The 14,008-nt window shown below is 50.1% G+C and overlaps 3 protein-coding genes across 7 annotated transcripts; 2 read left to right on the top strand and 1 right to left on the bottom strand.

Moving 5' to 3' along the window:
- Positions 1–167: 167 nt before the first annotated feature.
- Positions 168–4,658, top strand: TMOD4 (tropomodulin 4). The gene is made up of 10 exons (XM_033092924.1): positions 168–267; positions 1,311–1,475; positions 1,665–1,821; positions 2,099–2,215; positions 2,643–2,732; positions 2,914–3,044; positions 3,124–3,231; positions 3,613–3,756; positions 4,008–4,152; positions 4,554–4,658. The coding sequence occupies exons 2-10, from the start codon at positions 1,353–1,355 to the stop codon at positions 4,574–4,576; spliced, it is 1,038 nt and encodes a 345-aa protein (XP_032948815.1). The 5' UTR covers positions 168–267; positions 1,311–1,352; the 3' UTR covers positions 4,577–4,658.
- Positions 4,659–5,176: 518 nt separating this feature from the next.
- On the bottom strand, positions 5,177–7,298 carry SCNM1 (sodium channel modifier 1). Its single transcript, XM_033092929.1, has 7 exons — positions 7,135–7,298; positions 6,799–6,869; positions 6,499–6,587; positions 6,302–6,399; positions 6,113–6,201; positions 5,480–5,674; positions 5,177–5,336 (listed from the first exon to the last, which is right to left on the bottom strand). The coding sequence occupies exons 1-7, from the start codon at positions 7,183–7,185 to the stop codon at positions 5,237–5,239; spliced, it is 693 nt and encodes a 230-aa protein (XP_032948820.1). The 5' UTR covers positions 7,186–7,298; the 3' UTR covers positions 5,177–5,236.
- An 18-nt stretch (positions 7,299–7,316) lies between these two features.
- LYSMD1 (LysM domain containing 1) lies at positions 7,317–14,006 on the top strand. 5 transcript variants are annotated; one of them, XM_033092933.1, is made up of 4 exons: positions 7,317–7,617; positions 7,969–8,223; positions 12,029–12,393; positions 12,793–14,006. In XM_033092933.1, the coding sequence occupies exons 2-4, from the start codon at positions 8,044–8,046 to the stop codon at positions 12,929–12,931; spliced, it is 684 nt and encodes a 227-aa protein (XP_032948824.1). In that variant the 5' UTR covers positions 7,317–7,617; positions 7,969–8,043; the 3' UTR covers positions 12,932–14,006. The 5 variants fall into 5 exon arrangements, with proteins under 5 accessions (XP_032948824.1, XP_032948825.1, XP_032948823.1 ...); XM_033092934.1 differs by having other exon boundaries at positions 7,966–8,223; XM_033092932.1 differs by having other exon boundaries at positions 7,317–7,758.
- Positions 14,007–14,008: the final 2 nt, after the last annotated feature.

Below are 14,008 nucleotides of genomic sequence, written 5' to 3'. Positions count from 1 at the left end.
AGGAACTCTCTGATCTTGCTCGAACCCCAGTTTCTCTGAAGGGAAAGGGAGGAGGTGTCATGGCCGTCGGTGGCCACTAGAGGCTCTCAGGGCTGGGCAGGGTATGGGGGCTGTGTATATGTGATCTCCCACTACCCCCCACCTGGCCAGAGCTAAAATAATAAAATGCTGAGCTCACTGTTCCCCCACCCTTTTCCCCCGGCACTGGGCTCGTCCTGCTGCCTGGACAGAGCCCCGGTAGAACAGACAGACCGACCGACAGGGGAGGTGAGAAGGGAGGTGGCGGCCAGGACTGGTAGGTGGGGACGGCAGGGGGCTTCTGGACCAGAGCCCCGGCAGGAGATGGGAGGAGAAGAGTGGCTTCTACTGGGAAGGATCCGAAGTGTGTCTCTGTCTGTCAGTGTATGTCTCTGCCACTGTCCGTTGTAGCCCTGAACTGTGTAGTTGACATTGTCAATGTAAGGATCACACATTTTCTGGCTCTTTCATACTCGCATGGTGTGTATGTGTGCCTTGTGTTTATTTTTGATATTGTAAAAGATTGTGCAAGTTTAATCCTCCCAATGTTTTTAAAGAAACTTTATGCCACTTAGAAGTCATTCCCCACCTATTGGTCTGGTGTCATCTTCCCGTCTAAAGCCAGGAAAAATTCTGGGGACTCAGCCCTTCCTCCTGAGGCCATACCACCCTTTTCCTAAGTTGGAAGTGCCCCCCCACCCCACGTCCTCTGAGCCCTTGCTTTCCCTTAGGATTTAGAATCGTAGCAAACAGAAAGTGAAATCCTGATCCCCCACAATAAAAGAAGAATTGAGGGTGGGGTAAGAGAACTGTCTTTTTCCCTGAATCCTCCTTGCTTTCTTAAACCAGTTTAGGAAAAAGAACGGATTATGGGGAAGAGAGGAGGAATATCCCCGAAGCTCTCCGCCTGCCCCCCTTCCTTTCAATAGGAACTGGGCATGGGGCCAGCGGTGTTGGTAGGGCTCCCGGCAGCTGTGCTAGGCCAGGAGGTACTGACGGGAGAGGTTATAGGGGAGGGGTGCTGCCAGGACCTCGGTCATATAGTGGGGAGACTAATCCAGCTTGGATGCCTGGGATCCTGGTCCAGAGTGGCTGGAAGCTGGGGAGCAGGACAAAGGAGGCTGGTTCTAACTAAACCACCTCCCCTAACCCCATCTTCCCACACCCAGCTAGATTTCTAACCGCCAAGGCGTCCAGGTCATTTTTCTGCCCCCTGGCTTGTCTCTTCCTGTCCCTACTGTGTCTCCATGTCCGTCTTTCCATTGTCCAACCACTTTCCCCATGTCCCCCAGGCTCCGTGAGTGCCACACAGTGGGGAGGGGGTGGGGACCATCATGTCATCGTATCAGAAGGAACTGGAGAAATACAGAGACATAGATGAAGATGAGATCTTAAGGACCTTGAGCCCTGAGGAGCTAGAGCAGCTGGACTGCGAGCTACAGGAGATGGACCCCGAGGTAGGGGCTCCACGTGGGGAACCGGGCCAGGAGGGGTGTGGGGCCCTGGGTGGCTGAGACCAGGGCTACCTACAGGGTCTGGAGTCCCAAGAGGGCCAGGGAAAAGGTGTCTGAGATGTTTTAGGGAGCCCTGGAGGTGCCGCAGGTCAGAGGGGAGTTCTGACTTGCTCCCCCAAACTCATCCCTAAGAACATGCTCCTGCCAGCTGGACTAAGACAACGTGACCAGACAAAGAAGAGCCCAACGGGGCCCCTGGACCGAGATGCCCTTTTGCAGTACCTGGAGCAGGAGGCACTAGAGGTCAAAGAGCGTGATGACTTAGTGCCCTTCACAGGCGAGAAGAAGGGTACGGAGACCCCAACATCCACGCCTCCTGGAACCCAAATGGCTGTCTCTCAAAGGTCCCCCTCCGGCTTCCCTCGCTCCTGCCGGCTCCTAGCTGCCGTGATACCTGCATGCCAGCTTGACTCTTCAGCTCTTAGATTGGGGGACCCAGGGACTCTGAGCTTGTTGAGGACTCAGGCTTTGGTCCCCAGCATTCCACCTTCTGGAGAAGGAAAGGAAGCTGGAAGCCGGGATGTTAGAAATGACTTCTGCCTGAACCATCCTCCCTCTCCCATCAGGGAAGCCCTATATTCAGCCCAAGAGGGAGATTCCAGCCGAGGAGCAGATCACTCTGGAGCCTGAGCTAGAGGAAGCGCTGGCCCACGCCACAGATGCTGAAATGTGTGACATTGCAGGTGGGCAGCAGTGGGAAATTAGTGGGAAGATCGGACAGGGGTCCCATTCATGGCATGGGACTCGGGGAATTCTCTGAACCAGGACACGGATGTTTGAGAAAGCCTCAGGTAGTGGTTTTTTATTTTTCTTATTTATGTACTCTTTTATCCATTTTTAATTTAATAAGTTAACATCTTAAGGACAATTTATAGGGGTTATAAAGCAAATAAGAGTGGAACCCTCTGTGGCTCCTTAGGGACTCTCCCTTAGCCCCCTGTGTCAATGTTTTAAAAACTGCATTAAGCAATTCATGGAGGGGATCCCTGGGGCCCAGGGAGGGTGGGAACCTCTCTGGAAGAGCGGAAGAGGTCAGGCTTTAGAAATGCAACAGATTCAGAGGGGGGGGCGGCGTGAAACAAGTCCCTTCTTCTCATCCCCTCTTTCCAGCAATTCTGGGCATGTACACGCTGATGAGCAACAAGCAATACTACGACGCCATCTGCAGTGGTGACATCTGCAACACCGAGGGCATCAGCAGTGAGTGTGTTTGGGAGCATGGCCCCCAGGGCTCTTGGCAGTTAGTCCCCGAGTCTGAGGAAAGGTAGCAAAGGGTGAAACAGGTGAAAGGGGAGAGGACGTGGTGCGCACGTGATAAGAGAAGCAACAGGGAGGAGATGGGGGGGGCACTTTTGGGTTTCCCTCCTAACCTCACTCACAGGTGTGGTGCAGCCTGACAAGTATAAGCCAGTGCCAGATGAGCCCCCAAATCCCACAAACATCGAGGAGATACTAAAGAGAGTCCGAAGCGATGATAAGGAGCTGGAGGAGGTGAACCTGAATAACATACAGGTATGGGCCCGCCCCCTCCAAAGAATAACACCAGCACTCACATGGAGGCCCTGGGCCCAACACCTGCTCTTCCCGACAGGACATCCCCATACCCATGCTAACTGAGCTGTGCGAGGCCCTGAAGACAAACACCCACATCCGGAGCTTCAGTCTGGTGGCCACGAAAAGTGGTGACCCCGTTGCCAACGTAAGGCTAGTTGACACCGCTACCCGTCTCCCTGTCCCGTGACGTGCACCCCTATGATAGCAGGGCTGTTATAAAGGGCCGTGCTAGGGGTGCTATGGCCATCATGCTCTCTTAGCGTGGCCTCGACGGGGACTCCTGGCCTCTGTCCTACGGCTCACAGCTCTGAGATCCTCGGTCATCTTCCCCAAGAGCCCCAGCCCCCCACCACCCCACCTGCACACGTGTTTAATCTGCCTGCTCCCCGCATTACCAGCGTCACTCGGCCTCCCTGTGGCCCCACCCCCAGCCCCGCAAGGACTCTTCTTCTCAGAGTTGTTTCCCTCCTGCTCCTGTCACCTGTGAAACTGGCCCCTAATCCTAACTCCAGTCCCTCCTACGCAGGCGGTCGCCGACATGCTGCGTGAGAATCGGAGCCTCCAGAGCCTGAACATTGAATCCAACTTCATCAGCAGCACAGGGCTTATGGCTGTGCTGAAGGCAGTTCGAGAAAACGCCACACTCACTGAGCTGCGCGTAGACAACCAGGTGGGCAGCCCCTGCCCTGGGCTTTGCCCTCAGGGAACGCTCGGAGTCTCCTCCTCGAGGCCACCCCTCGATCAGGATTTCATCTGATCGGGTTTGAATCCTCCTTAGTGTTTCTATGAGGGCCGCCAAGGCAGCACCTCTCGTTACCCACTCTGCAGAAACAAGCCTCTTAGAGCCCCCAAAGGGTGGGTGGTCAGGGACAGTGAGCAAGCCAGAGACGGGCTGACAGCTTTCGTCTCTCCCGCCCCCAGCGCCAGTGGCCCGGTGATGCGGTGGAGATGGAAATGGCCACCGTGCTCGAACAGTGTCCCTCCATCGTCCGCTTTGGTTACCACTTCACACAGCAGGGGCCCCGAGCTCGGGCAGCCCATGCCGTGACCCGGAACAACGAACTACGTGAGTAACTGCAGATGTGGTGGGTGGGGGAGAAGGAGGTGCAGAAGCTGGTAGAGCCTCCTGAAAGCCGACTTACAGACTAAAACCTGGGGTGCTACCAAAGCAATATTCACACGAGAAGTTCAAATCCCCTAAGCGATCAGAAAGTAGACAGAAAAGTCCGCCCTGCCTCAAATACATAACCTGTAGAGAAGTGGGAAGGAAGCTAGGCATACCTGCTGGGAGGTACAGGATTTTTGTCATGTCATCTCTTCGTTGGGTTTATTAATGTGGGGTGGGCATATTTGGTGGCCTAAGACATTACCTCTTTACAAGTCTGGTGAAGGAACTAGAAAGAAGAGCACCTTTGCAGAAAGCAAGAGATGGAACAAAGACTTGTGTTTACTCTTCCTCCTTTACAGGTCGCCAGCAAAAAAAGAGATAACACTACCCTCCCCCTTACCGACCAGAGCTGGGAGCCCGAACTCATCCATGCCCCTTTCCTGTAAATAAAGGCCCTTCTCTCCGCTCAGCCTGCCTCCTTCGTTGGGCTTTGGGGTGGAAATCTTGGCGCTAAGCCCCAAGGGTTACTGCCAGCTCATCAGGGAATTATTTATACTCTGGGGATCAGCAGGCAGGGAGGTTCAAGTTACGAGGACGAGGTGGGGGAGCTCCCTCCCTTGGTGCTCCCCATAACCCTGCCAACGCCTTTCGTCTACTTGCACAGGATTCCTAGCCTCAGCCCTGTTCCCCGATGTGGCCAGGCCCCCCTAGTTTCTATGCACAAACCTCATGTGATCTGCAGGAGGAAAGGACTTTGAGTGGAGTAGGGAGGAGGGCAGACAACACGAAGGGCAAAGACCTCCTTCTAACAGACTTATTAATAGGGCACCGGGCTGACGCAGCTGACGCCTGGCATGGCTTTGGTAAGAGGTGGGGGAGGGGACAGAAGTACGGGGAGCTGTGTACATGGCCGGGAAGGACTGGCCGGGCTGAGAACGAACACATCTGAAATCCTGAAGTGGGACAAGGAACCAGACTCGAGGCAAGTTAGGCTCCCAGCGCCCACTGTGTTTATTTGTGAACTAAATGGGAAAAGTGGGTGTCAGACCAAAGGGGGTTCGGGGGGTTCCTCCTCATCAGAGTCAAACTCAACATTCTCATCTTTTACCCATCGACCTCGTCCATCTGGGATCCATCCAGAGCTGGAAACATCAGAGAAAACAGAACTAGTCACAAGAGGAGGTTTATTGAGAAGTCAGTGGGACGAGAAAAAACAATTGAGAAGGTTTGGAAAAGGAGGGTCAGAGAGAAAAGGGAAAAGCTAAGGAAAGTAGACTGTGCATACCTCCGGAGGGTGAGGTAACGGTCCAGGGCTCGTCTCCTTGTGGGGCTCACAGGTGCAGGGGATGAGACAGCGGCTGACTCCTCAGCCTGTGGACCTGCCCCAGGCTCAGGGTCCCTACCGATCTGCCCACTTGGGAGTTCCACCTCTGGGGGTGGCAAAGGGGGGCGGGAGACAGAGGGACGAGAGGCTTCTGGTCTGGGCAGAGAAGAATCAAAGTCTGTAAGAGCAGTAAAGGAAAGAGCCATCTCTCCCATGACTCCCAACCCTTAAAGCAGTGTTTCCTACACGGTGTTCCTCAAGATATGAGTAAGTGTGCTGCCTGAAAAAGCTTTTGGAATCAAATGAATTTAGGAAAGATTTAGGTTAAAATTTTTTAAGTTCTTTATCTTAAGACTTTCTAGAGACCTTAAAATATACTGTTACTCTTCTTCAAAAGTATCCTACTTTGTAATCCTACCGAGCGCGCCTCTTCCCCCATTTTTTTTTTAATTACAAAATTCTCTTTTTCCTGAAATACCAGTCAACATCTCCAGAGTCCTAGTATTCCTCAGAGCACAATCTGGAAAACAAGCACTTTCGAGCCATCTGTCTCCTTTTGTCCCTCCCCGCCGCTGGCTTTCCCACCCCACAGACCTGCACTTCCGGCGGCAGCAACTGTTGTAACGAGGGGCTCTGTGCAAAGCGCTCTGGGTGATCAGCCGCGTCTGGGTTAACAGAGGAGCCTGGCATGGAGATCAAGACAGAGTCAGAGCTTCTTCCTAGAAGCCAGAGCCCTTCAAGCCTAAGGTCCTGCCTGGAACACACACTCCTCTCCCCGATTACCTCCGCTTTGGTCTCTTCCCTCTCCAATTCATTCTGCGGTCTTGGATTCTGCTCCATTCCCTTTCCTGGCTGCTTCTTGCCATAGAAAAGTTGCAGGCCTGAGGAGAAAGGGAAGAGAATCAAAAGCAGAGCACCACGAGTGGTCTGAAGACATTTTAAGGCTTTATTCTCCATCCTGTGTCTTCTCCCAAACTTACTGGACAGATGTTTCTTGCCTGCACGGTGGGCAGTTAGCATGGCCAGCGTGTCCAGGACAGGTCGGTGGGGACAGATAGCACAAGCAAAGCTGGATAAGAGGAGAGGAGACGATAAACTGTCCCTGGGCAGTCGGGTCTCTGCGGTAGATCCCACCCTGACCCGCCAGTCCTTTCCGAAGCCCAACTCCCAAGTACCCCAATCTCCACCACCCCCTTCCCTATCCCTCACTCTCCTCCTTAATAAGTTTACTGAGCCTCTAATCGCAGAACCCGCTGGCTTCATCCACTCTTTGCCCTCACCGTCCATCCCGTAGCATCAGCGCCTCATCCTCCGGGATATAACTAGCCAGCAGGTCCCCGACTCTTCGCTTCTGCAGGGAGTAGGGGAAGAAGTCCGGACGGCATCAAGGGGATAGGAGGAAGCGGGGAAGGGAGATGACAGGGACGAGGGCTTATAGAGAATGAGGACCACGGGGAGAGCAGAGATCATAGGGAGAAGGGCTCACAACCCAGCCCCAGTCGCCTGACTCCCTCCAGGCCCGCCCCCCCCAGCTGTTGCCAGAGCAACAAAACAAGTGTTTCACGGCCTTCAGACGGCAGCGGAAGCTGCTCCAGACGCTCTTCTCTCGCGCTTACTTTGAGCACATTGAGTTGACTCCAATCGTCCCCTTCTCTCTTGAAAGACATCACGACTGTGAGTCCCAGAAATAATGAATTCTACCGCCCCGCCTTCGCCACTCCTTTCCGGCCACCGTAGCAAGGTGGGCGTCTCCTTTCCTTCCGTCTCTTTCCGGTCGGCTTCACTTCCGGGGATGCGTTTCTACGCATGCCCCGCGCGACTCCGAAAGCCCGCCTCCAGCCCGGCGAGGGGGACTGCATTTCCTATCGTCCCCTGCGACCCCGCAGACGCGGAGCTTTTTGGGAAATGAAGTCTTTTTTCGAAGAGCTGGATCCAGGCTCCTGCATCTTGTCATATTCGAGGCGTCTGGAGGGATAAGAACCTAGATGTGGAGCCCGAATTTGAGATGCGGAGGGAGCCTCTGAGGACCTCTGAGTGGAAAGTGTACTTCAAACTCTCGCAGTCATCACGCGCTTCGTCGGCGGTGACAGCCCACCTGGGTGGGCCCTAATTTGATCACCACGCATTTAGACCAACCCCTGGACGGGGCGGAGCCGGGGTTCGGGGGGGGCCGGGAGGCAGGGCTGCCCGATCTGGGGGCCGACTGAGCCGAGTGTGAGAAAGGTGTCTAGAGTTCAAAGGTCAGAGGTCAATGCCGCGAGTTGTAGAAGGTCGAAAGTTGGAGGGGTACTAACGGGAGACTCAGGTAGGGATTGAATACTCAGGGTATAGATCTGGGGGAAAGGAGCTTGGAGGGAGGAGAAGTGAGGGTGGAGAGGGGGGAGCCTAGTGCTGGGGGAGACTTGGGAGAGAAGACAGAAGTGAAAGGAATCCCTGGTTGTCGTTAGCAGAGCCCGGCCAGTCACTATCGGTCGCTTAGCCTGGCCTCCCGCAGTTGCAACCCCAGCTGCCCTCAGTGTGTGGAGATGGCTTCTCCCTCCAGACAGGCCCCCCTCGGGGGGTCAGGACTGCTTCAAGGGAGCCGAGCTCGTTCTTATGGAAGCCTGGTGCAGTCGGCCTGCTCCCCAGTGAGGGAAAGACGCCTGGAGCATCAGTTGGCGCCCGGAGACACCCTGGCTGGACTAGCACTCAAATACGGGGTGACGGTGAGTTTTTCAGGATTGAGATGTGGGCAACTAGTTAGAAGAGATTTATTCCTCTGGAGAATGTCATGGCGCTTCTAGGCAATTTCCCCTGAAATTTCCCTAATGTGTTGTGTTGTCTGATCTGCCTTTATCGTTTTCTTTTCCCATCTCAGGGTTGCACTATCTGATGGGGACACATCGTGTCCCATTATCACAGTGGAAAGGGGCAGCTCCCATTTATTATACCAGTCAAGATGCTGGCAGCTTTACATACATTAGCACATTTGATCCTCACATCCCCATAAGCATACAATTGTTGTCCCCTTTTCACTGATGAAGAAACTGAAACTTAGATTGGTTAATCAATTTGACCAAGGTCGAATAGCGAATGAGCGTAAGAGTGGAAATTCAAACAGGTCTGTCTGATTCCAAAGTCCGTACTATGAACCACATAGAAACTATTTAATTGAGAATGATTAAAAATTTACGGCAAATAATGGAGAGCTGGTTTTCAGTTCTAAGTTCCTAAAGTGCCAATTTCTTCTTATTCTTTTCTCCCCCCTCAATGCTCTGCCTTCTTTCCAGGAAGGTGGCCTCTTTGGTGCAAAACAGGTACTCTGTACACCAAGTATTTCAGGTCATGCATAGAGTATACTTAACAGGTGTGAAAATATATTGCACTAAAATTGATGAGGTTTTTTTCTTTTTCTTTTTTCTTTTTTCCATCTCCTGTTGAATTTGGCCTACACTGTTATGCTTGGGAAGTTTAAAGCACTGTGGTAACCATCTTGGGAGATAGAAACATAAAATGTATAGTTGTTGCCTTCATGTAATTTCCAGTCCAGTGAGAAATGGACAGGGACACAAATAGTGACTGTAGGTGACAGAACGTGGTGAGTTTGTAGAGGTGTTAACAAAGGGTGGGACATCAGACAAGAAGATGACTTTTCATTTGGAAGGGAGCAAAGTTGGACATCAGTGAAGATTTCAAGGGCGCCATCATGAAGGGCCTTGAAAGACTTAGAAGTTCCTTCCTCTAGGCTCCTCTCTACAAACCTAGGGTTTAATCCAGTTGTTTACACCTTTTACATCTTTGTCTTCAATAGCCTATACCCTTCTTCAGGGATGGAACTATTTCCTTTCCATTTTATATCTTAGAGTCTGGTATAGTCCTCAGCACACAGAAGCTTAATAGATGTTTTGTGAGTGAATGAAAGTACGGCTAAGATTTTCACACATGGAGATTGGGAGTATGGGAAAGTGAACATTTCAAGTAGAGGGCATGGTCTGAACAAAGGAAGGGGATATGAAAGTACTGAGCAGACCGTCCATCGCAGTAGAGACTCAGGAACTGCGCAGAGAAGGGAACAGTGCTACTCGTGAATCAAGATTTATTTATTGAGGATTTCTGACAGCCCTGTACCTTTTTGAGTACAGAAAAGCTCTGTAGTCTAGTGAAGAATTCCACGTTCTGGCCTCATTCTGTCTCTTACCAGCTGAGTGGCTGCATTAGTCACTTCCCCTGTCTGGGGCCTCAGTTTCCTCACCATTTGTAAAATGAGGAAGATGTATTAAATAATGATAATTACCTAAGTTATTACCTACCTATCATTCAACGAGCACTTAATGTATGCCAAACTCTATATGGTATCTCATGTTATCTTCGTAAGATTTTATGAGGTAGGTGGAACTAGTCTCATTTAAAGATAAGGAAACTGAGGCTTCGGGAGATAACTTACCATAGACTACACAACTAGTCTAATCAGCAGAGCTAGGATTCAGACCAGGCTGGCTCATTCTAAAACCCTCACTTTGTACTCCTGTGTTAAACTAACTAGATTCTAATGGCCTTTCTAGCTCTTAAAGATCGGCTCCGTGGCCTAGGACTCCTCTGGACTTTGACCTTGGGTCCTTCATTTTTAGGAGTGGAACGATGTCCCCTCCTATATGGTACTTCTAGGAAATAACAAAGGCAACAGAAAAGTCACAGATTAATTCATAGTATCTTGGAGCTCAAAGGGACTTAGGATGTTATCTAGACAAAGTGAAAGTGCAAAACTACAAGCCAGTTTTAACTTCTTTGATTGTTCACAGTAATCTGGTTTTATTTTTAAACACCTTATAGCATAATATTTTATTAGTCAAGTTTATTCTAATCGTCTCGCCCCAGGATGGAAACACCTTTGATACTCGATAGGTGTAAGAAATAGGATTTCCCAAACTGATAACAATATGGGGTGAGTTTTTAGAAAAACTGGCTGCCTGGCCTCTGACAATAAAATACAGATATACGATATCCATGGTTTCTATATTTTATTATCTAGTTTGTTTATTCATAAAGCATTAATGAGCCTCTGCTGTGTGCCAAGTGTGTGCCTTAGGGATATAGAGACAGCAAGTCACCATCCTGCCCTTAAAGGACTTACAGAGTTTGGGCAAGACAGATATGCAAACAGATGAATAACAATATAATATGTTGGTCATTATTATGGTAATATTTATAGTATGCTTTGAGAGCCCTGAAGAAGGTAACACAACGGGAGTGATAGTTGATAAGTAGTTTTCCAGGCTGAGAAGGGTATGGTAAGTTCAGGATGGCAAAATGTATAGGCGGCAGAAGAAGAGAGATGAGGCTGGACATCCGATGGCGCTGGATTGAGGACGCCCCGAATGCTAATTTGCATTTTATCTCAGCCAATGGGAAGCCACAGGGGGTTTATAAGCAGGGTAATGGGTTGATCAGATTCATTTTTTTAAGAAAGATAGATACCAGCAGGGTGGAGGGTGAAGAGGAATGGAGAAAGACCAGTTAAAAAACTTGTAATACCCAGATGAGACATATTAAGAGTTGTTCTAAGGTAATGGCAGTAGAGTGAATATGAAACCGCATATGAGGGAGAGTTTTGCAGCACTTTTGTTGACCACTTGGGTCTGGGTGATGACAGAAAAGTATGAGTTAAGGGTGACATTGATATTTCGACCTTGGGAGGCAAGTAGATAGATGGCGATACCTGTCACCATGTTCAGTAATGAATAAGTAGCTACTAAATAAACATTTGGTCAATGAAATGATTACTACTGTACTGTGGAAAGCAGTCCCAGAGGAGTGAAAAGGCCCTAGCTCTGTCATTCATTTGCTAGATTATTTTAGGCAACTCAGTTCCTTCATCTTTAACAGAAGTTCCCAAAGTGACGTCCAGGGGCGCCTAGGGGTCCTTGAGACTCTTCAGGAATCCACAAAGTCAAAACTATTTTCATAGTAATTGTAAAGTAATAAAGACTTCATTTGCCTTGTTCGTTCTCATTCTCATGAGTGGATTGTGTTTCCCACAGGCTGAATCACATGTTATGGCAACAGATTGAATGGAGGGGCAGATACGAGAATCCTGTTGTCTTCTATTAAGTCACACATTAATGTGATTTGCAAAAATGTAAAACAGTGCCTCTCTTCTTGCTACATTTTTTTGTTGTTTTGGAAAATACAGTTATTTTTCATTAAAATATTTATGTTAACATGTAATGGGTTTGTTGTTTTTAAACAAATACATGGTTTTAATTGTTTTCAGCTTTAATTTATAATACCTTAAATATTGATAGCTATCATCCACATAAATAAAAGCTTTTGTCCTCAATAATTTTTAAAAATGTAAAAGGGCCCTAAGACCAAGTCAATAAAATAGGAATAATATCAGCCCTATGTACTTTAGCTTGGTTGTTACAGGGTCAGATAAGGCTCTGTCCAATCACTTTAAAAGGCATGAGATGCTGTGCAAATATAAGATTTATCATTATTACTGTCATTAATCCTGGTGACTTTTTTTTAAAGATGGAACACATTAAGCGTGCAAACCGCCTTTATACTAATGACTCCATCTTCCTGAAGAAAACCCTCTACATCCCCATCCTGACAGAGCCCAGAGACTTGTTCAATGGTTTGGATTCTGAGGAAGAGAAAGATGGAGAGGAAGAGGTACAGCCAAGTAAGGGTAAAGTTCGGCCACGCTCAGCTGAGAGGAAGAAAGAAGAGACAGGTTCCGGCCGCGCCAATGGGGAGGTCCCTCCCACACCTGGCCAGGACCCCCCCACTGCCCTCCATGATCTCTCTGCCTCTGATTTCCTTAAGAAGCTCGATTCACAGATCAGCCTGTCAAAGAAGGCGGCTGCCCAGAAGCTGAAAAAAGGGGAAAGTGGGTGAGTCTTGCATGGTTCCTTTTAAGCTCCTCCATAAACTTCTCCGTTCTTCCAGCTTTACCTGAGCAGACACACAGGTAAGCTCAGTGTCAGCAGAAGCAGGTGAAGGCTTTCTGCCAGGTGGCCCCAAGACAAGGAGCAGAGCCAGGCGCTGCCGGGACGGGCAGGGGCAGTGGGAAATGGTTCTGTGTTCTCTCTGGAGTAAAATACTTGACTTGTTCTTACTGCTCTGATGGTCCGTGAAGGAGCAGTGGGTTAGGATTTATCCAGACAATACTGAGGCTCCGCCTTAGAACGCCCAGCTCGAGTGTAGTAGAGGAGGGCAGCTTCCTCTTCACCTGGCCCCTCTCGCGTTCTCCCCTTGACCTGTCACTCTTTCTCCCCTTTCCTCCCCTGCAGGGTACCTGGGGAGGATTCAGCGCTTCGCCTGAGCTCCCCTCAGATGCAGCAACGAGCAGTCCTAGGTCCCGTGCCGCTGACCCGGACCTCTCGAACCCAGACACTTCGGGACCAGGAGGATGAAATCTTCAAACTCTGATGTCCCCAGAACTGACTGAGAGAAGCAAGATGCTGAAGAAGCAACTTGAAGGGGAGAGGAGCCTGTGGTGAGGCTCAAGGAAATGGCTTGCCACCTGCCTCACTCCTGCCGTCTTCCCGGCCTGCCTGTCAGGAGGTCCTCGGCCTGGGGCAGTTTTATCGGCAAGAGTAGGGGATGGGGGCTAGAGCCCTCCTCAGTTCTCGGGCTGAATCCAGAGTTGTCCCTTAGATTCCAAAGGCCCTTTACATCCCCGCTGCCTTTCCCTTCCCTGTCACCATTCCTTGGCCTTAGAGCAGGGAGGCAGGGACTCCCCCAGCCCCTAACTTCCTCCCCACCTCCAACTATGTTACCTAATTTATTTGGTGCTATATTGAAGTCGTATTTATTTGCTGTATCTTATTCTTCCTCACTCTTAGCTAAAGAACGGGATTTCTCTAGCCCTGGGGTGAGGGGAACCCAGGAACAAGGAGCCAGTCTCCCCCGCCTTCTTAGCTAAGCCTGTTACGTGGACGGGCAGTCGGTGATCTAGTCCACTGCCGAAATGGCCGACTGTGCCAAGCCGGTTCCCCAATCTCCAAGGAAAGAATTTGGGCTCAGTCTTAACTAACCAGTTCCCTGGAAGCTTCTCACAGCTCTTGCTCTGAGACAAAACAGGGATATGGGCACCGCAGCTCGCTACGCCACCAGTTCACCCTTCTAAGCTGCTCCTCTGTGCAGCTTGTGTGAGCCTTGGGATGGGAGAAGAATTGCCTTGGAATGCGAAGAGGAGGACAGTTGTGGGGTCCTTTTGTGGCGGGAGTCTTTTTGTTAGAACCCTTCCTCTCCACAGCCTGTCCAGCTCTGCCTTGCCTCTCACTGCGTGTTAATCTGCAGTACAGTGTTTTGTGTTGGTTTTTTTTTTTTGAGTTTCTTAAACAGACATAGGCAAGGGAACGCCAGTGATATCTCAGATATGCCTCCATACAGTCTCCTGTATGGAAATGGTGAGTGGTGAGATAAGTGGTGTTTATATACTTCTTTCCTCTGTGGTGATCATAAGATACAAGAAGCTGGAGACATTAAACGTTGAGCCCTGTG

The sequence above is a fragment of the Rhinolophus ferrumequinum genome, chromosome 22 (genome assembly GCF_004115265.2).
Source record: "Rhinolophus ferrumequinum isolate MPI-CBG mRhiFer1 chromosome 22, mRhiFer1_v1.p, whole genome shotgun sequence".
NCBI classification, from domain to species: Eukaryota; Metazoa; Chordata; class Mammalia; order Chiroptera; family Rhinolophidae; genus Rhinolophus; species Rhinolophus ferrumequinum.
The sequence above is the reverse complement of the archived record's forward strand: the minus strand, read 5'-3'. Positions and strand labels throughout refer to the sequence as shown.

Excerpts from the sequence above, each read along its gene's own strand:
- TMOD4 (XM_033092924.1), top strand. The coding sequence starts at position 1,353 with ATGTCATCGTATCAGAAGGAACTGGAGAAATACAGAGACATAGATGAA. Across the intron at positions 1,822-2,098 it reads CTTCACAGGCGAGAAGAAGG|GGAAGCCCTATATTCAGCCC; the intron begins GTACGGAGACCC and ends CTCTCCCATCAG. Across the intron at positions 4,153-4,553 it reads GACCCGGAACAACGAACTAC|GTCGCCAGCAAAAAAAGAGA; the intron begins GTGAGTAACTGC and ends CCTCCTTTACAG.
- SCNM1 (XM_033092929.1), bottom strand. The coding sequence starts at position 7,185 with ATGTCTTTCAAGAGAGAAGGGGACGATTGGAGTCAACTCAATGTGCTC. Across the intron at positions 6,588-6,798 it reads CTGATGCTACGGGATGGACG|CTTTGCTTGTGCTATCTGTC; the intron begins GTGAGGGCAAAG and ends CCTCTTATCCAG. Across the intron at positions 6,202-6,301 it reads GGGAAGAGACCAAAGCGGAG|GCTCCTCTGTTAACCCAGAC; the intron begins GTAATCGGGGAG and ends TCTCCATGCCAG.
- LYSMD1 (XM_033092933.1), top strand. The coding sequence starts at position 8,044 with ATGGCTTCTCCCTCCAGACAGGCCCCCCTCGGGGGGTCAGGACTGCTT. Across the intron at positions 8,224-12,028 it reads CACTCAAATACGGGGTGACG|ATGGAACACATTAAGCGTGC; the intron begins GTGAGTTTTTCA and ends TTTTTTTTAAAG. Across the intron at positions 12,394-12,792 it reads CTGAAAAAAGGGGAAAGTGG|GGTACCTGGGGAGGATTCAG; the intron begins GTGAGTCTTGCA and ends CCTCCCCTGCAG.